Raw genomic sequence first — 22,277 nt, forward strand, 5'->3', positions numbered from 1 at the left:
ACATGTGAAACATCTAATGTTGTGTATTTACTTAAGTGCCCCTGCGGCATAGTTTACGTAGGGAAGACAGAAAGAAAAATACGTCTGATAATTAATGAGCACAAATCTAACATTAGAACCCAAAATATCAAGTCTACAGTGGCCGTCCACTTTATGAAACACCACAACATTTCACAATTAAAATTCATGGTACTGGAGAAAATTGACAAAATTGAAGGTTGTGATAACAACAAACAACTGTTACGAAGAGAAAACTACTGGATGGAGAAGTTACAATCACGGAAACCGTTTGGACTGAATGAAAGAGTGGAATATGCCTGTTACCTATAGTACCAGGCTTCAGTAGTTTTGCACAATTGAACTGTTCTAAGATGCTTGATATCAGTTATTATAATTGTTTTGCACTTTTATGATACATATACTTTCACTTTTTACACTTTATGTAGCATCTCGCATTCGTTTTCATTATAACTTATTTACATTCATGAGTGTTACATATCAATCACCCCTCCTTTGAGATCACCGTGTTTTCACATTTCAACATGTCCGCCGTGTATCTTTTTAGCGCTAGTCCATCTTTTCTGTTCACCCCACATGTCACGTGACACGTTACAACCTTACAAACAAACGAACACTTTCTTAGAACACCGTCGGCACCAAACAGACTCCCGTAAGAGAGTGCGAGATTCCCTTTTCAAGTGAGTTTAATATTATATACCTTGAAAGCCCTCCGCTGATTAGGGGAGAACGTTTCTAAACCTCGAGGTTATTTTGACGCTTAAGCGTTTTACTAACGGTTAGCGTGTAAATATTAACTGAAGACCGCCAAGAATAAGTTTGCTTTGAACTTTACTTTGCAGAATTTTGACAGCGAGACATCAGCCCCGTTTCTACACTCGTGAGTACCAACGACACGTTTACAAATTGCACAAGCTCGCACTTAAGCATGTAACACGAGCATGATTCACCAAAACACTTTATTTACCTTTGGAATCTATATTTGTTTTGTTTGTTTACTTTTTCTGTAATGTATCAGTAAGTCAGCGTACATTCTTTGTTATAGGAACTTCTCCCTGATGAAGAGCAATTTGTGCTCGAAATGCATTGGAGACAAAGTTAAAGATATTTTGAAAACGAAAAAATGATTTGATTTTACTGCTTCAATCAAAATGAAAAATCTATATGAATGAATAAAATTCAAAACAAATAACTTTATGCAACTTTTTGTATGAACATTATTTCTGAAACACCAACTGAAATCTATAACCCTATTCATTCCGAGGAGTGCCCCAAAGGGGGATGCGACCAGGTGGTATGGAAGCACAAATGTATCATTGGTTTCATAGACTTCTCAGGACGGAAACGTCACCCCAGGGTGCACCCAACTAACTTAAATACACTTTTTGATTAACCTTTCAAATTTTTTGAACATTGAGAAACCTAGGCTGTGCTCTAAATCCATCCTCTTCAGATACTTTTAGAAAGTGGACATTTCTCTGCACTTACTGCTGTGAGTACCTGACAGCCTGTGTCCAATACACTTTGGGGTTGGTGACAGCTAAACTTTGTGCATTCCCTCTAGACAGCCACAACACAGAAAGGATAGGTGTTTGTGAGTGCCCATATACTTACATCTGCATTCTGATGGCCTTGCCTGGTCAAGATGAAAGTGAGGGGCTAACACATCCCTTGAATAGGTAGTGCCCTATCCGCACACAAAGGGTTGATTAACTCCCCTCCCCCCTCCACCTCCCATTCCTCCCCCCACCATGGATAGCCTGGCAGACACGACTCTGCTGAAAGGTGAACCTGTGCACTTTAGAGAGCTGCTTTGAAGTCACCCCCACTTCAAAGGCACTTTTGGGTATGAGTACTGGGTCTTTCACCCCCTGAAATCAGACACTTCTGGATCTTGAACTGGACCTGTGTAATAAGGACTGCTGTGCTATTTAAAGGACTCGTCTTTGGTCTGAAGATTTTCTCTTGTGTTGTCCTGCTGCTCTCTGGCTCGGCTTTGCTGAAGGAAAGCTGGACTCTTCCTTCCCTCCAAATGATCTCCAAGGGCTTGTTGGCTTGCCTGCTGTTGCTTGAGACTTCGGGTCATCAAAAGTCTCTACCCCTGCTCCTGTGCCTGGCTCACTGGAAGTGGCCCATATACTTGCAACACAAATTTTGATGAGACTCCTATCTGCGTGTAGTTAAACCGGTTTATTTCTTCAGTTGCGCATTGCATCGAAACCAGTGCTTTATCTCCAGCGATTGACGCATCGGGTAGCGTATCACTGGCGCTTGGTGTTATTGATGCATCCCCCTCGATTGCGCGGCAGAAACCGGCGCATCGCTCAATGCCTTTCAACTCCGGCACCCTTCTTCGGAACTGACTTATCATCTTCACTGCGTTGAGAAGATTGTTGCGTCTTGTTATTTGCGACCCGGAAAGGTACTTTGTTCACCGGGACCTGCGTGTATCTTGAAGCCGCCCCTCCATCGCAGTTGGCCCAAACCTTGACTTTCCACCGGTCCAGCATGACCTAAAGTAACCTTTTAGTGCTACGTATTTCTCTGCATTTATACTATTAAAATGTAATATCTCAACTTCTGTATATAGGATTTTTGTCGGTTTGGTGGTATTTTGTTTATAATATAATCTATTTTTATAAACCTGTGTGGATCCTGTTTGTGATGTATTTGTTGTGTTACTGTGTGTCTGTGTGTTGCACAATTTACACATTGCCTCTAAAGATGTGCCTGACTGCTCTGTGCCAAGCTACCAGAGGGCGTGCACAGCTTACTTTTCGTGTGTATCTAGTTTACCCTGACTAGGATTGTGGCTTCTGTTTGGCCAGGGTGAAAATCTTTGAGAACAAGAAACCTAATTACTAACATGTACATTAAGGACCTAGACATTGTGTAACAAGGTGGATATAGATGTTAGGTAATTCAGTATCACATCACCCACCTGGCCTTGCTATGTCAGAGAGAAATTAATACATTTGTGCTAAGCAGGACTATCCATGAACAGGTAGCCTGCTGTGGAAGGGACTCTGCAAGGAATGGTACGGACTAGTGTTAGGCCTTGAACTATGGATGGATATTCATAGTAAAGGTCTGGAGTGCTTACTGGAAAATCTGTGGGATTTCACTGTTGTATTTATATAGGTAAAAATCTGCCCTAAAGTGCAGTTTTGCTCCACTTAGGTTTTTACGATCTAGGAGGGTGCCAAACTGGGGTATAATGTGCATGCCCATTTTGAATGTTGCAGTTCCAAATAAAACACATCTACATCTTATGTGGCTTCAGGATTTGTCATATTCCTCTTGATCAGATTCCAGGCCTTTGTCGCCCCTACTGCTCGCACACACAAAAGAACAATCAACAGCGATTGACCTAGTACCTTTGAAAGGAAGGTTGGGGAGTATATCCGCATCTGATAATTAGCTTGTCACATTGCAGCTGGGAGGAGAAATCTAAGGCCCATTTGAGCAAAGGAGGAGCCAACACTGGATAATCTCTCTTTTATATTTGGTGGTAAGGGCTAAGGCAATGGTATCACCTAGATGCAGAACTGAGGCCCTCACAGGACCTCTTACCAGAAAAAACTTGAAGTTGCTATTTTGGATTGTCTTCATGTGCTGCACAAAAGGGTTGGGATAGGACTGTGGGAATGGTGTGGCATTGTCGGATTGGCCATGGACGCATGCCTCCTAACACTTTCTACCCCCACTTAAAAATCCTTGCACATAGGATAGACACTTGGGAGGACCCTGGACCTGGGAGACTAGTACAGAGGAAAGGATGCCCAGCAAGGATGGACTAAGAACTTTGACTTCAGCTGACCCTCAGGATTAGGATGAGTCTCTCCAGGGCCAGTGGCGCTTGACACCCCCCCCTCTTCAATCCCCCAATGCCCTTTGCGAACCAGTTAGGGAAAAGGAACTGGACTCCACTGCCACCTCTCCCCCAATCCCTGGTTCCCTTCAACTGGCCAGGGGGCTCTAGGGTACGTGGCAAGTAGGCCGGTTGCAAAGGGGCTGTGCAAGACGCTCCCACAAGCAGGATAGGAGCACTAGGAGCCAGGCAGAAAAGTAAGCTGGTCCAGGGATCGAGAAACTCCAGCTCCTCTCAAGATGTGCACCTTTGAAGTCCAGGAAACCTTATGAAATTGCTCCTACTGGCTAGGGCAGACACCAGGAGCAATCCAAGCCACAAATAGAGTGAAGCCACCCAACCGGATGAAGTATGCATCTTCATATATTTGCCCTTTAAAATCAAGAAAAATAAGAAAATGCAGGAATAGTCGTCCACAGGGATTTGCTTGCATCCCCACCTAGGTTGGGCGTGGGACTGTGTTGGCACATCTTCATTGGATTTATTTTTTGGGGGAGCAGGCATGAAATAGGATCCCCCTTGCCCCCTCCAACTCTCCGGGAGCTGGCGCTAGGAAACACAACGAAGATGCCAAAGTGAAAAATCCTCTTTGATCCCCGGAGTTCCAAGGGATCGCAGACCCGTCTGGCCGGGCACATTGTCTACCCCTTATGCCCATGTCTTGCGGGTTCGGCTTGCTCTAGCCTCTGCAACCCCTGCCCGCTCCCACCATGGGCAGGGGACATTGTGCAGCTCTCACACGCTGGTGGGAGCCTTAGAGAGTTGCAGAAGGATAGATGCCAGATCCCACACAGCACAGGGAGCGGGCATGATTACAGGGGCTCTGGGGCTCCCTCTACGGCTCCCATGTTCCTTCAGCTGTGGGTGCCTGGGTGGGACCTGGGGTACCCCTAAAAAAATAAAAACATATAGACTGAAAAAGAAATACCACAACACAAGGTTGGACTTAAAAGTGGAGCAGGGAGGGGAGGAGCCTAGCACGGGATCAAGATGGCCGCATGATCGTGTAGCTCCGTAAGACCCGTTCCTCCGATTGTCTATCCTGTCAATTATCCTGTAACCTGAGGACCGCATTCGATGGGAGAATAGTATTGCTGCGCCCTGGTGAAATTGCGGTTCGAAAGGTGCAATTCTACCCTCCCGGATCGTCATCTGAAGTTTTGGGCCTTCCCGTCGCCTGAGCCGCGGATTGTGGTGACAGTCATGGCCGGACACTAATGCGACAACAACCACTGTGTCGACCGGAAGTGGTGCCTCCTCTTGGAACTGCTACCAGGACCTATCCCTAACGACTTGGCGTTTTGAGGGGGCCCTCTCTGTACTACTTGACTGCTTTTGGCTTTGATCTCGGAGTAAGGAGGAGGTGGGAAGTGTTGTCAGTGGTGTGAACTTGTGCGACATCGCCCGGTTGCTTGAGGCTTCCCTGATCACCCTCCATGGCGGCGAGACTTGAGGTCGAGAAACCTCCTTCTAAAGGTGGGAGAACACAGATAAACTGGACAGGTATACGTTGCCCAAGGCATCTCCCAGTGACCAGAGGCAGCACCCCGCAACCGGACATCCCTCCCCAAGTGGCGGCTCCGAGCCTTCTCTGAAGGACATAATGGATGTCGTCACTAGGATTGAGGCTTCACTGGGGACTAGGATGGATGCGCTTGATACTAAATTGGACTCGGTTAAGATTGACGTTAACCTTTTGCGCACGGATCATGCCAAGACTAGGGAAAAAGTGAAGTCCCTAGACATTAGAACAACTAGCCTGGTGGATGATGTCGCTGAAGTACAGAGAGAGTTCCGGGCCTTGCAAGCAGCACGAGAGGAGACCCGACGGCTGCTTGATGACTACGAGGGCCGTAATTGGCACAACAACGTTCGCATCCTAGGTGTACCGGAAAAGGCGGAAGATCGTGCGCCTGATCTATTTGTGGAAGACTTGATTCTTAACCGCTTGAAGCCTAAGGGACACAGCAAGTTTTTCACGGTGTAGAGAGCGCATAGGGTCCCGGGTGGGCCTCCGAAAATGGGGGCGCCAGCTAGGCCCAGGATTGCGAGGGTCCTTAATTGTCGGGACCGGGATGTCATACTCCAAGCCTCGCGGGTGGATGGCCCGCTACGGTACGAAAACGCCACTGTGTCCTTTTTTACGGACTTTACGCAAGCTGTGCAGAGGATGCGTCGGAGTTTCCTCCAAGTCAAGCGGAGGATGAGAGACAAAGAAATGAAATATTCTATGCTATATCCAGCTAAGCTGCGAGTCGAAGCGAATGGGAAGACCTGGTTCTTTGATAATGCAGAGGTGGCATTGGACTGGTTGGACACTGTGATTGCTGATGGTGCTGAAGACCGGCGACAAGAAGCGGAGGATGAGCGGCAGGGCCCGGAATGAGAGACTTCTGCACCGAACGATTCACTTGATTATTGGACACTGTGGGTGGATATAACCCTTTCTTATTGTGTAACAGTACGGTTTTGGGCTATTACGTTTGTTCTCTGGACATAATTCGTATGGGGAATGGGTTTGGGGCTATGCGGCAGGCGCCTCCTCTTCCTACTTTTAGTTACCATTGTTGGGCGTGGCGACAGGCACACTGCGAGTTGGGGTTGGTGCTTTGTCTGGATGCAGGGGCGCAGGGTGGGGGGAGGAGTTCTGATTGTGGGGAGGGAGTTGTTTTTCTCTTTCTGGTTTCAGTTTCGTTCTGAAATGCATTGGGTTTTAGCAGATGTGAATGTGCGCGAGTGGAGTGAATGTCTTGCTCTAATCATGGAGCGGGGATCCGGGTGTTGAGTTGGAACGTGAATGGTTTGGGAGACAAAATCAAGAGAGGGATGGTTAGTCAGCTTATCAGACGTCATTCACCGGATGTGGTACTTCTCCAGGAGACGCATCTTGTGGGTAACCGTTGTATGGCCCTTCACAGAGGGGGATATAAACTGATCGCTCACGCGGGGTTCACGACAGGCTCCAGGGGAGTTGGCATTTTGGTTAAGAAGGCCTTCCCGTTAGAAGTCCAGGCTACGTGGTCCGATCAGCGGGGCAGATATGTGGGTGTCTCTGGGAGGATGGGGGGTAAAGTTGTCACCTTTCTCTCTATCTATGTTCCCCCATGCCTTCAATCTGACACCTTTAAGGATCTTGCCAAGGTTTTTCTCACGCTCCCACTTGGTCTCCTGGTTTTGGGTGGTGACTTTAACGCCGTTGTTGATGGTAGTTTAGATCGTACCCCGCCGAGATCGCTTCCTCCATCACGCCAGTGGCTCCCCGAATTCTTGGACTCTTTGGGTTTGGTCGATGTGTGGCGACTTTTGAATCCTGCCTTACGGAGCTATACTCATCTTTCGGCTGCACGTGTCTCTATGTTGCGGCTCGATTATGTTCTGTTGCCTGCGGCTATGGCAGACACCATCAGGGAGGCGCGTCATTTGGGTAGGGGTGTCTCCAATCACTCTCCGGTTTGGGTCCGAGTCGAGATGGGACAGCCCACGGTGGGTAGAGTTGCGCCTATTAATGCTTGATACCTTCGAGACCCTGTTGATAGAAAGGAGATATGCAGGGCTTCGGAGCAGTATTTTCAGCATAATCATGGCACTGTGGACTCCGCGCAGACGCTGTGGGAGGCTTATAAAGTTGTTCTACGTGGTGAGGCCTTGTCTCTCATTGCGGGTAAGAAAAGGAGACGTTTGGCGGAGATCAATAAGGTTGAAGCGGAGGTTGTCGATTTGGAAGAGCAGGTTGCCAGTGGTGCTACTGTTGAGAACCAGCATCAGTTACACCTCAAGCAAGACGAGTACCATAGGCTGTCTGGGGAATCAGCGGTGACGCACCACAATGATGTCCAGAGTAGGATTTATGAGCATGGTGATAGGGCTGGCAAGCTCATAGCGTGGCTGGAGCGTGGAGAGCGTGCCTCTCGGTTGGTGCCGGAGCTTGAGAGTGACGGTCCTGAGGCTCTCACGGACCCTCGGATGATCGCGGATTCCTTTGGTTGCTACTATAAGGGTGTTTATGCATCCTCGGACGCATATACCGGCGCAGAACAGGCTGAGATGATCAGAGATATTATTATGCCTAGTCTGTCGGATGAAGATCGTAAATTGCCATCAAGAGCATTAACTCTGGGAAGGCGACGGGCCCTAATGGCATTCCGATTGAGCTTTATAAATTGAATGCTTATAAAATTGCACCCTGCATTAAAGCCATGTTTATTGAAAGTAAAGAGTCTGGTAGCCTCCCCTATGATCAGCGGATTGCGAATATCGTCGTTATCCACAAGCCAGGTAAGCCCCGAACTTCCCCTTCTTCCTATAGACCCATCTCTTTGCTCAATGCGGAACCCAAGATTTTGGCCAAAATACTGGCGATCAGGTTGGTCAAGGTGATCTCCACTTTGATACACCCAGATCAATCGGGCTTTATGCCGCGCCGCAATACCGCGTTGAATCTTCGGCGTTTACACAGAGTGCTAGGTAGGGCCCATGATTTGTTGCAGTCTGCTGTGTTGGTGTCCTTAGACGCCACCATGGCCTTTGATCGGGTCGAATGGTCGTACCTATTTGCGGTGTTGGAGAAGCTGGGTTTTGGGCCTGAGTTTGTAGGATTGGTGCGCCTGTTCTACTCTGCCCCATTGGCTCGCGTCGTGGTGAATAATTGTCAATCTGATGATTTTGCATTGGAGAGAGGGACGAGGCAGGGATGTCCTCTGTCGCCCCTCCTGTTTGCGTTGGCGCTGGAACCGTTGGCGGCGTGGGTCAGATGGGATAGGTCGGTGCGTGGGCTGCGATGGTCCCCAGAATGGGAAGATAAGATTTCGCTTTATGCCGACGATGTGCTTCTCTATCTTACCTCGCCTAGATCCTCGTTGCTTGTCTTGCTCGACATTCTTAGAGTGTTTGGTGAATACTCAGGCTTTGCTATTAACTGGGCGAAGTCTGTATTGTTAGTTTTATCGGGAGACCCGCCGGTGATTCCACATACCTGCCCTCTTCAAATTGCTACTACGGGCTTTGTGTATTTGGGAGTTTATATTGCCTTGGACGCCAGGTCCAGGTACGTTGAGAACTTGTTGCCTCCGCTGGTTAGACTACGTACTGACGTTGAGCGTTGGAAAGCGTTGCCTCTGTCTCTCCTGGGCAGAGCGGTATTATTTAAAATGTTGGCGCTTCCTCGGTTTCTATATGCTCTCCAAAATGCTATGGACCCCGTCCCCGCGAAATACTTCAAGGAGATAGAGGCACTTCAGAGGCGGCTTCTATGGGATGGTAGACCCCGCATCGCCTTTACCAAGCTCACCTTGGCCTGGTATGATGGAGGTATCGGACTTCCCGATTTGAAGAAGTATTATTGGGCCTCCCAGCTAGCGGCTATTAACCAGATAGTGTATGGCTTGCCTGGTGACCCTGGGTACACCATGGATCGTAGTCAGTCGCCCGGGGGAGATTTCCTTCGGGCCTTGTATAATCGGTCGGGACGATTCCCGCTTGCAGGTCCCACCTCACATGCAGTGAAGATCTGGCATGTGGTCAACAGGAGTCTGGGATGGGAAGGGAGATTGACTCTTGCGACCCAGCTCTTTAGCTCCGCCAGATTGGGCAATCTGTGGACCACCAAAGGATTTGACAAGTGGGAGTTGATTGGTATTGGTCAGATTAAGGATGTTTGGGGGAAAGGGGAAGTATTGTCCTTTGAGGCGCTCCAGCAGCGACATCACCTCCATAGTAATGAGCGATTTCGCTACTTACAGGTCAGACATGCCCTCCTCTCCCATGTGTTACCGGGAGACTCCCTCCCCAAGGCCTCCCCTCTTGAAGATCGAGTATTGGATGGGCATATACCAGAGAAAACCATCTCCTTGATTTACAGAAAATTGATTAATCGCATGGAAGACCCCTTGGGGTCTCTTAGGGTGGCGTGGGTTGCTGATGGATTGGAGATGAAGGATGAGGATTGGGTTGAGGCTGTGTCCTCCCCTAGGGTGGTGGCGATACAGATGAGGTTACGCCTGGTGCAATTAAAGATTCTACATAGATCATATGTTACGGGTCCATGTCTGGTGAGGATGGGATGGAGTACGAATGGTGTATGCAAGAGAGGCTGTGGATTGTGACGTTTATGCACATACCGTGGCACTGCAATAGTGTTCAGAGTTACTGGCGCGCCACTTATGATACGCTGAAGGAGGTCCTGGGCTGTGAGGTGCGACTGGAGGCGCGCAGATGTCTTTTGAATATTTGGGAACCCACAGACCTTAACCAATACTTAAAGCAATGGGTTACATTGGCCTGTATGATCGCGAAGCGCAATATAGCACAGCTCTGGGGAGCCACTCAATCGCCACAGCGCACCAAATGGGTCCAAGATCTGGATTGGTGCATGTTCAGAGATCGTGCGGTGTATGTGGCAAGGGGCTGCCCTGAAAAGTGGATTAAGGTTTGGGGGCCGTGGAATGATTACCGTGGCAATATTTGTGCTCCCCAGCCAGGCGGTCTGATTTGGACACTCAGGATTCCCCGTGATTCTACAATCTATTTCATTCTGTGTAACATAGTCTGTTTGCGAGTCTTCCTCTGCTCCGGGCACTGCTGAAATAATGTTGATGCCTTCCCAATGCATTTGTTATCTTTTTGTTTCATTGTTCATTATATCTTAATAAAAAGAAATATAAAAAAAAAAGCGGAGCAGGGGGAGCCCCTCATTATTTGTTCATTAATTCAGGCATATAAGCGCCCCATAATGTCCTGCGCGGGATGATTTACATCTTCTTTTGTGCTTGTGGTGACCGCAAGAAGGGCAGGGGAACCACCACGGTTTGTTGAAGGATGTTTTGGGGACTGCAGGAGTGCAGCAACCTCCTTATTATGCTTGTAACAAAGTTAATCCTATCTGTCCAAGGGAGAGGTACACAAGACCCATGAGACGATTGGTGATTGTATCGAAAACACTCTGGTCTGGAGCTGAATGCTCCCAGGCTGTAGTGTGCAGGGACCTCTTGTGGCTTGGTCTATGGCTGTAGTCTGTTGTCTATAGACAGTAAAAAGAAAAAAAGACTCCCACAGTCAAATGCTTTACTGGGAATATGATGAATGAACAAATTATGATGTCCTAGTAAAATATGACGTGGTTGATTCTATAAATGTTGTGACACTGTGACAAAGGCAGTAGGCATGCCTTATTTAAAATGACACCCTTATTCTAATGTTGCATTTGGCATAGGTCGGTAGTAATGTGACTATGGGGCTCAAGACCCACTAGAGTTGTAATGTGGTATGGGGGAATCACAAAAGGTATTTCCATCTAGGTGATGTATATATTTGTAATTTAATGCATAGTATTTAGTAATGTGTATGTATGATAAAAGTGCTTTTCTTAAAAATAAAAATAAAACACTAGACAATTAATTTGAGTATTGTTGCGTGCCAGCCAATTGGGATTGCTAACCCATGCCACCTCCCTTGAATAGGCTTTATACTGCTCTGCTTCGCTACTCTGAGAGAGTCAAGTGCTACAACGGGGTACTTGGTTCCCAGTAGCAAGACATTTCTGGACTTATTACTTGTGAAGCACTCACGTCCTTTGCAACTCATAACCCAATTTCTTAAACCTACTGTTAGTGCCTCAGCTTTATGTGGGTTATGACGAGCCTGCAAAGTGTCTAGATGTTTGTATAGGAGACATCTCACAGGTTTAAATATCAATAATGCAGCCTCCGTGTATGTTGAATGGAGCTTCTCTGCATACATTGAAAGTTCATATGAACAGAACCGCCTCATTTAAATGTTGTTGAAAGCGTCCTGCTATCACTAGTTTGTATTGTCAAGAAGCATCTAAAATCTGCAGTCTAAAATGCTAGTCAGAAATCCAATCATGCTCAACAAGAAAGTGTTCTATATCTTGTCAAATACCACACTGTGAGGGGGTTTCATTGAGCAGCTGGCTCTCCTCGACATGCTTCAACACATCATCTAAAACCTAGAACATTGTAGTTGCCCCATTATAATGATGGATACAGACTAATTGTCCACTTCGTACCCAAACAGTCATCCTGTGGTGTGTCAGAATGCACACTGTCTTCGCTCGTGCTAAGTATCCTGAAAAAAGTTAATGGAAAGTTAGCCACCCTAGTGCCAAAGTGCTAAGGTGCCAAGTAATTGTCAGAAAAACGCTGTACATAAAATAAAGATTCATCAATGAAAAGATTAGAAAACTATTAGTAAATAGAATCATGGTAAAAGGGAATGGGTAATTTGAATAAAATTGCGTCAAGTTGCTTTCTAGTAAGTGTAAACGTTTTAAATAAAATAAGGTTTTCAGCAGCACTCAAAAGTTAAATTTGTATTTCTTACTATTGACTATTGTTGGAACAACCTAATTTTGGTATGACTTGAACCATTTGTCCAGTAAGTTCGTAGTGTTGTTTTGCTCAATTGTTCTCTTCGTTGATGTTTCAGCTTTATTCACCTGGAGTAGATGATTCTCACACCTAATATTTTGTTGAGTTGGAGAACCTAGACTATGCGTTTATTATCTTATGGTTGCTTTTTAAGACGCGCCAGCGTGACTGACCTATTTTTTCTTTCTCTCCCCCACTACCTTTAGTGTACTCGGCAGATTCTCTCGGAGAGGCTGGGTCGCGGCTCAAGAACAGTGGACTTGGAACTAGAGGCGCAAATTGAAATACTTCGGGATAATAAGCGAAAGTATGAATATATATTGAAACTGGCTCAGACTTTATCGACTCAGCTCTCCCAGATGGTTCTTACTCAACGGCAGCTTGGAGATGCGTTTGCCGACCTGAGTTTGAAATCTTTGGAACTCCATGTAAGCTTGTTTCTAGTTGCTTTTGGATGTACTTCGGTTGTTTATCACTCTTAGTTTCCTGGAGAATCAAGGTTGGTTATACAAAGGTCGATTTGGTACTCACCTTCACTTCCTTGTAGACTACAACAACTTCGTGTATTTTTGGTTTTTAGAAACAACCCCATTTACCCTATAGCCCTGATGTCTAGTATGGCACCATGATCATTTGAAGGATGCCTGGACCTCTGCCTCATCTCATTGCCTCTCAAGCCCATCTTTTCCTTCTCACCCCAAGCGTCCAGGACATTCAAGCCCCCACATCCACTTTTCGATGTCGTCCATTGTCCTTCATTCCCAATTTCACAAACCATTATCATTTGGCAGTAAAATCTAAATCTAAATTTCAAGTTACCATTTTTCTTCAAATTGAGCATAAATGTAACCCTTTAATAATCAATGTTTTTAGAATTGAGAATGTTGTGTACATTTTTCTAAATGGTCCTCTTTTTGTGTCAATGAACTTCGTGAATTGTGTCAGGAATGGCAGTTCTTTTAAATACTTTAGTTTCATTTTACTATATTTGTACAGTGTTTTCCTATACCCAGTTGACTGCTTGAGAGCACCCTACAAGGTTTCACATGAAATTTATTTTTTAGAATGTATAAAGAAAATAATACCCTTACAGATGTAGAAGGAAATCAGATTTCACTACAGGGTGGGACCTGCAAAAGATAAACGGACAAATATTGTCGTCGGTGCATAATTACTAGACTCAGGCTTGGCTATTTTTAAAAAGTTTTATTTTGTCTCTAGCAATTGAACAGCCTTTAACTGTTCATCTATGAAACATGTCGAATATTCCACAGGACAGCAAATCATGTTTAAAACTGAAAATGTTTTTTCTAACGTTTGTTATGATCTTTGGGTCATTTCTGCTCAACCCTCTTCATGCGTGAACTTTGCACTCTTCTTTGAGATACACAGTTGCGCAGATTGCTGGGATAACTCAGTATTCCATTTCTGACATAGGTCCTGTGTGGTACTTATGTTATTAGATTATAACAAATTCAATATGTCCCCTCGTTCCATGCCCAGCTGGTGTTGGTTGTTTTGAAGCAAAATACCAAAAAAGCAATGGCAAAAGCCAATATGTCACATCTATGCGATATAAATTGGCCTTTTCAATATTGTGTTAGCCATATTGTTCAGCAGCGCAGCTGCTGAGCAGCATAGTTGAAAGCATGGTTGAAAGTGAAAAAAAATACTTTGATCCTATCTTTGACCCTATCTATGATGGTCGCATCATAGTGTAAAAAAAAGTATTATACTTTAAACCATGCTGCACGGCAGCTGTGCTGCTGTACAACATTGCAAAAACAATTACAAATTAAAAAAAATAGCTCTCCTGTTTGTCTTTGTAAATATTCATTAAGCCAGTGTGTGAACCCATTGCTTTTAATAAGAATATTTACACTACTTCATCTGATGATTATCCAACCAAGCACAGTTGCTTTCATTTGACCACAAGTTACTGGTGAACTGCATTTGTAGTTTGTAAAAAGAGAAATGATCCCAGGGCAGTAATAGGAAATTTGAATGTAGGGATGTCGTTTTGTAAAAAAAATTTTTTTTTAAAAGCTATTAAAATTCTTAAATCTTTCATTTTGTTATCCTTTAAGAGTTTTACGTCCAAGTATATATTTTATCATGTGCCTTAGACAAATAAATGAAGTGTTTAACGTGATTAAATGCTGCTCACAAAGAGACAATCTTTCAATGGATTACTGTGAATATCAGTCAGTGAATTTTACAAAATTAATTTTACTGTTAACTGAAACACATAACCCTTGAAGTAACATCAATACTTAAATGTTTGTTTGCATCTCCTAGTTTGGCGCTCATGGGATTTCAGAGCAATAGTAGTGTAGACAAAGCTCTCGTTTAAGAGTCCTGCATATAAAGCCACCTCGGGTTGCAGTAAAGTTCAGAGTCATTGGGGATGGGCTTTCTGATGGCTTTCGAAGCCGGCTGCGGTGATAAAGCTGTGTATTTTGCTAATTGTGATGGAGGATTTATGGGAGAAGAAAGGGAATGAGTTATCTCTGATTGTGGAGACAGTGCAACAAAAGCCAAATGTTTGCCGTAGGATGTGGGGACTTGTGGGTTAGAATAAGCAAGACTGGTTCAGTGTGACACATGCTATTGCTGGTGGGAGAAAAGGCCTTTGGCAGGCAAGACGGACAGCGGCAAATCAACACGAATTGCAGGCAGGAATGATGGGGGCAAAGTAATGCATTGAAACAACAACACAGGCAAACAACAATGCAGGGTGAGAGTGGGCAAGGAGCAGGACACAAGAGGGGGAGAAGGCATACAAGCACACTAACTAAGTGCTGTAATGTAAATAAAAAGAGTACTTCCGAAAGCGCATGATCATTGGAAGAACAATGGGCGCTGAAAGGAAGCAGTACTTGGTAAATGCTCCATGGAACGGACAATCACACAAAGAGGAAGTGAAGGCAGAGTGTGCTGACCCATTGGCTGAACTGACTTACAATGCCTACAGATTTACATCTGGTCTCAGTGTCTGAAAATGGTGGCTGAGGGCTGTGTGAAGATAGGATTCTTGGTTTGGTATGGTCATAAACCAATTTCTGTTTGGAAGCTCTCTGCCCTCTAGAAAGTCATGCTGGTATGTATTCGGTGTGCCTTCCACCACATACACGGGATCGTGATAGTAGACGGAGGAACGTTAGGGGATGTACCTCACCCCTCTCCAGTCTCCCCCTGATATGGGCGCTGAGGAAGGGAGCAGACAATATCCACCCTCCCAGATTTTGAAGTAGAAATTGGAGCTAAAACAGTGGCAGACAGAACATCGCTCTGAAGCCATTTTGCGATTTAGAAGAGGCTCAACACCTAACTGTAATAACAAATCTGATAGTCTATAAAGAGAGAACGTGACGTTTTGGGTAACTAGTGGCAATCTCGTCATGGGGGTAATAAAGAATGATTCAGGCTCAACAAAATGCTCAAAATATATGCCACTAAATTCAACAATTTTAACTGAGAAATAATGAAAAATTGATAGCTTGGTAAGTGCTTTGGCTGTTTGGGCCGAGTCAGATCGTTGGTTCGGCTGTCCGTGCTACCCCCCCACCCTGATACATTTTGCATTGATCGTGGTACTACATGCTTTTTTTTTAATTGTTCCATTGCTTAGACATTTATCTCTTTTAGTGTTGCTAACTGTTATAATTTATCTCACATTAATCCAGTATATACCATGTCACCTACCATAGAACTGGTATATGTTTCGTATCGACTACTTTCTGAAGTCAGTGCCTTTATTTGTCAGTCATATGTATCTAAAATAGAGGTCAGTCTGAGAATCCATCACTTCATCCCAAAACGCTGTTAAAGCCACGGAGCATAGTGTCTAGTAGGCTTAGTCAGATCAAGGAATCTAAAACGTTGGTGCTTTTTTGCCTGTTTGTAATTTTTTTTACTTCTGGTTAGCACTTTATACGGCTAAAAAACGGCTTTAGAGGGCTTGTGTGTGACCTTATTGCTGTAGGATTTGAGGAGATGGGTAAATCTAAGTTTGAAATAATCATGTACAAATAGTATATTTTTACTTGATTCCTGGCACTGGCAGGGTGATGTTCTAGTTTCAGTTACTGAGACTTTGCTGCCATCATCTGTTTTGAGTTATCTGACCATCATGTTTAATGGCGTTTTCATAATTTCATGTTCAAGTAAAATTCAATACTTCTCTATCTGGCAATTATATTTGTTGCTGTGAGGTAGATGTGCGGTTAACTTAGTTTCTGGAATCTTGCCATCTTAGCTACTCTAGTTTCTATTTTGAACTGGAGATTGCCCATGGTCAGTTTTGATCGGGAACAATTTTATTCTTAATAATTGTCAAGGGGTATTCATATATTTGAATTATTAATATATATTTCTTTGTGTATTTCAAATCAAAGTATCCGAATTTATTTATTCATTAGTGCATACTTTTCACTAATAATGTTACCTATTTATTTGCACTATGAGTCATCTCAGTGGATACACAAAGAAAATTGATGGAAAGGGGCGTTCTTGCTAGTAGTGTACTCATGTACGATTTTTATCAGTCCTCTATCTCACTGTTCCAAGACACTGATGAGAGTCTCCATGAGGAGTTCAACCTTCTAATGTGAAAAGCACTTGGTAAATGTGAGATGTAGCGGCAGAAACCGCATACTTTTGGGCAGTAAAGTCACTGCAAGGTCTTTTTGGATCAGAGCACATAGCGGTGGCCTGTGCTTCTTGTTGTCTTTTAGCACCCAAAGGCTATCAGTTAGTGGGAAGACAATTTGTTTCTGGTTAAGACCTGCAGGGAAACACCTTAGTGAGCTCCTTTGCCCACAGGTAATTCACCTGTAGGGGAATTACTGCGTAAAATATCTTTTAATAAAAAAACACCAAGTGCTATCAGGACTGTTTGGACTCTCAATGCTGATGCAAGGTTTTTCCTCATCATGGTATAAGATCCTGACATTGAAAATAGGGAGACTGCAGTTTCTGTGTCCATCAACTGACTGTATGCAGATCAAAACCTTCCGCCGTCACATGCTGAACGGCCTCTGCATCCTTTAACCCCTTGCCCTCTCCACATGGGGAATGCCCCCCTGCCCTTCCCAGATGCGGATTGCATTCTTGCAGGCTTGGCTGTTCTAGCACTGCACTGCCACAAGCTCTGTCTTTGACACCGAAGAAGTCTGAGCCTCTTTCTGTGCCTTAACAACCACCACCCACAGAGTTGACTAGATTAGCGCTATCGAAGCAGTCTGTGTCAGAGTAAGTTATCCATGTTACGAGGGAAATAGTTGACACATACTTTAATGATATTTTCTTGGCAGAACATCTCCCTACGGCTTAGAGATCTGTCCTCATGGAGAAACATTAGTGACTCTGACTCCCAAGCCCTTTCCGTGGCTGATGAAGACTAAGGCTTTATATTGGTTTTCAGAGCATGATAGTTTGGAGGCTTAGAACCTTCTTCTCTCTTAAAATACGTGTGATAATTTCTATATCTCATGTATGCTAGTGGCCATGACACTCCACCAGAAGATGAAAACGCTTAACCCTCTGGTCCTGCTTTAGAGAAAGTGTCCTCATTTACAGCTTTAGTATAAAAAGTTTTTGAATTATTGGAACTGATCTTGCCCTCTTTGGAGGGAAAGCTTACATTTTGACTGAGATCTTGCTACCCTTCTCAATGTCGGAGCCATTGTTCGCATTCAGTGAAGCCATTTGATCCTTGTGTGCCTGCTTGGAAGAAACTCTTTTTAGATCTCACTGTTGCAAGACATATTGTCAGCTTACAATGGGCTTAGAGCAAAGGCAAGCCTTACTGACTTGGTTAATGCTTGTTTAGCCTTGAAGTCCATAGACTGATAAGATGTTTTAGGTCTGCTCTGGGTAATGCTCACTATTTTTCTTCTCACCTTTATCAGAAAGTCTGATTGTCCAAACGTCCTCCTTGAATCGGAACCTGAATGCCTTTCCTATTGCGCCTCCTGATAAACAGTTAAAGAATTTTGACTCTGTGGGGTGAAAAGTCTTTGCTTCTGGCACCCTGGCCCACCTCAGTGCTAATCCTACCTACCTCCTGGGCAGATATGTTAATTCCTTGTGAGAATTAGCAAAAGTAGTCATTTGGTTGTCAGACCACATGAAAAAAACGGTTTACGAACCTGGTTGATGACGGATTGGATACATTGAAATGGACCTTAAAGTGAAGCCTGGATGATGTGCACTGTTACTCGATACATGTGTGCAGCAGTGACGCTTCATAGGCATACTCTGATGCATTCCCCTGGCTTCTCCGCAGATGCCCAAGCCGCACGCTTGGACATAACTTTCGGTGGCAAGCATGTGTTCAGCAAGAAAGCAACTCTTCTCCTGATTGCTTCTAAACAGTAGAGCTACAGCTCACGTTTTGGGCTAGTCTTGCCAGCTCAACAGTTCCATCAACAATATAGAAAGCTTAATGGCTTCTCCAGGAATTTGCAGTACCAGCGGAGACAACCTTCTTAGGTTTCCCTGACACCTCAACCTTTCAGGGCAGGGATGGATATAGGGGACGACACCACCACAGCAGGGCCAGCAGCAGATATAGTCTCGGTCATCCTATGCCTCAAAACATCTGACTAACCACCCTTCACATCATCACTTTTCGCTGGTGAACTCTCTGGGTAGGGTCTAATATATTTTTTTGTTTTACCTATTTGGGAGTGATCATGATGGATTGCTGGAAATTAAGCTATTCCACAAAAGCTATATTTGAACTTTCCTGTCCCTCTCTCCTGACCGCCCTCCTTACACCTGGATATGTTCTCCAGAGCATCTCTTGATTTTGGGCCTAGAAGTCCTTGCCCTGCTGAATGAACGGCCCATGGAGGTGGTACCCATATAAGAAATAAACACAGAATTCTATAACCTTCACAATTACAACTGGTGTCTGAGATCCATCGTAGATCAGCGCCTCCTTTATTTAGGCACAGGGAATGCAGGATGATGTCATATCTTTCTCCTACGCAGATGCTGACCTTCATAGAGGTGGTTGTCTTTAACAATTTTTTATTATGCAACAAGAGCACGAAAGCCACAATGGTATTGTATAATATCTCTACCCAAACTGCTTTTCCCATGACAACAAATTCTTGTTTAATTGTAAAAGTGAGATAGTTATAGAAAAAGAGAAGAAAAAAAACATCCTCTGCCTATTTTATTGATAGATATGCCTGGTGCTGTTTCTCCTATCCTGTAAACCCCCTCATACCCAACACAGTTTTCAGATGTATCTCATCCTCATTAGTCTGTGGGGCCCTTCTCAATGGCCTAGTGGCATGGCACCTTTGGTCAACATCCGAAGAGCTTTTGCTCGGAGATTTTGGTTGGTAGTCTGTCGAGCATTTTTTCTTCCATCTAACGTAGCAACATTCAGATTTTGTCAAACCGTCCCACCACATCCATTATATTAACATACCAGTATATATGCGATAGCAAAACCTTTGCCGGGAGGCGATTTACAAGTGGCCACAGCAAATCTTTTCTGGCAGTGGCTGACCTCTCAGGCTCTGTCATAATTAGGGTGGATGCTCTCAGTCCCCTCATGTGAGAGTAGAACCCCAAGATGACGGAGGTAATCTTCTCCAGGTTGCTATTTTTGTGTGTGGATTTAATCACCATCACCCAGAGGTTTACTCAGTTTTTTTCTGCCATACACTTCCCCTTAATGTTTCCCTGGAGAATGCCTTCAGGTTTAATTGGTCTTGGAACCAATGGAGACTGCACCACAGTTGATTTTGATTGCTCCAGATTGGACTTGGAGGTTCTGTTATGCCAGTATGTTTGCACTCAGCTGCCCCTTACCTTCCAATGCAGAGTGGTCAGGCTCTGGTAGCAGGATAGTCATTTCCTCCACCCTAAGACCAAAGAGCTGCAGTTGCACATATTCATATTGAGTCCTGCCAGAAACAGTCCTTTTGTCTTCTTGATAATGTCATCCTGACAGCCTGCTACAAAATCCATCAATGTAGGTCGCTTTGATAAAATAGTTAGGTGGTGCAGGTCGGAAGGCAATGACTCATTTAAATTTCAACCTTCTGCTGTCTTGTGATTAGTACATCTTAGGATTTTTGTTATCTCTTGCACAAAAAAGTACGGTGATGGCAGCCCGATAAGCAGGACCTAATATTTACTATATATTATATAACGAGTGGGTCCTCCAAATTGTGCAACGGGGCTATGCCCTACCATACCTTTCTAAACAACAGCATCCCGCCCCACCCCACCTTCAAGGCAACTGATTGAGAACCATCTGTCTGTCTTATGATAGGAAGTGTAGGCCCTTTAGCCAAAGGGGCCATGGACCGTATTCCCGTCTCGGACATAGGACATTACTCCCACCACTTCATTGTGCCAAAAAAGGGCAGTGTCCTTCGTCCTATTTTAGATTATCACCCACCCAACGCCTTCCTGTGGTAGGACAAATTTAAGATGCCCGTGCTAGTGAGGTCCTGTCTGCCCTGAATACTAGATGGTGGTATTGGACCGGCGGGACACTTATTGTCATTTTCACATCCTACAGGCCCAAAAGTGGTACCTGCAGTTCACTGTGGGCCCGGAGCATTTTCAGTTTGCAGTTGCATTCTTACCATTGGGTCTTACCATTGCCCTTCAGGTGTTCCCGAGAGTGATGTTGGTGGTAGTCGAAGCACACCTTCAGAGGTTGGGGGTACCAGTCTTCCCATGTTAAAAGCAGGCTCGTGCCAGGCAGTCATAAACCACCTCCAGACAATGGTGAACATCCTCACGTCACTGGTTTTCACTATCATTGTCGGGAAGCCATCCCTGGCTCCTTGGCAGAGGCTCCCTTTCATCTGAGCCATTCTGGATACATTACAGTTTTGTGTCAGTCCCCTGGAAGAAAGAGTCAAGGACATTCTGGTTATGATTCCTATATTTCAGCTTCTGGGCTGGATCTCAGTGTGGATGACTGAGGTTGCTGGGATTGTTGGCATCTTTCATCCTATTGGTGACACATGCCAGATGGACTTCAGTGGGACCTCAATCCTAGTGGGAACAACAGCAAGAAAATCTGTCAAACTCTATCCAGATTTTGGAGGCGACTGCAAATGATCCACAGTAATGGCGACAGCGCCACTATTAGGTCGGTGGCAGGCCACTCTCCTTACCTTACCCACAGCGGACTGTGGACACAGATAAGTCACTGATTGGTTTGGGGTGGCCATGTGATATAGGTGGAAATCAGAAGCCTCTGGTCGAGACTCACTCTGCTCCACATCAACTTGTTAGCATTAGCAGCGATTTGCTTGTTGTTAAAGGCTTTCCAGCCCACTAACAAAGGAAAACGTGTGCAGGTGCTCAAAGACAACCCTGCTGCTATGTGGTACTACAGTAAGCAGGGCGGAGTTGGGTCCTGGGTCTTATGTTAAGAGGCTCAGCGTCTCTAGATGCGGCTAGGCTGCCAAGGGATTTCTCTGCCAGTGAACCACCTGGCAGGATCATTCAGTGACACAGTGGACGAATTCAGCCACATATGCTAGTGGACCATGAATGGCAATTGCACCTAGATGTGGGTCAGGCCATCTTCCAGTAGTGGGTAGAACCCTGGCTCGATCTATTCGCCACCACTGAGCATGTGCAGTGTTGGTACTTATGCCTGCTGGTGTTTCCAAATCAGCTCTCCCTCAGAAACGCCTTCCATCTTGAGTGGAGCCCAGGCCTCCTTTATACCTTTCTGCCACTGCCCAGAGTGCTAAAGAAGATCCAGAACGACCTGGCCAGCCCTAGTGCCACTGGGTTGAGCCAGGAGTGTGTGGTACCTGGGACTCCTGGACATGAGCATCTGTACTCGTTCAAGCTGCCGCTTCAGGAGGGTATTCTGTGACAGCAGCAGGGCCTGCTTACTTTGCAGCTCCATGCTTTGAGATTGAACTGCGACAATTGAGCTTCTTCGACCTGAACCTTCAGGTTGTTGATTTAATCTTCGTAGCTAGGCGTCCACCTTCGAAATCTGT

At 45.1% G+C, this 22,277-nt stretch overlaps 1 protein-coding gene across 8 annotated transcripts in view; it reads left to right on the forward strand.

The window, feature by feature from the left end:
• Nucleotides 1–22,277, forward strand: part of ARFIP1 (ARF interacting protein 1) — a 420,416-nt gene that overhangs the window by 296,157 nt on the left and 101,982 nt on the right. For all 8 annotated transcript variants that reach the window (XM_086962303.1, XM_086962308.1, XM_086962307.1 and 5 more), the window contains one exon: nucleotides 12,480–12,701. In XM_086962303.1, coding sequence (XP_086818429.1) covers nucleotides 12,480–12,701 — 222 coding nt within the window. The remainder of the gene's footprint in view (nucleotides 1–12,479; nucleotides 12,702–22,277) is intronic.

The sequence above is a fragment of the Lissotriton vulgaris genome, chromosome 3_1, assembly GCF_964263255.1.
Source record: "Lissotriton vulgaris chromosome 3_1, aLisVul1.2, whole genome shotgun sequence".
Lineage (NCBI taxonomy): Eukaryota > Metazoa > Chordata > Amphibia > Caudata > Salamandridae > Lissotriton > Lissotriton vulgaris.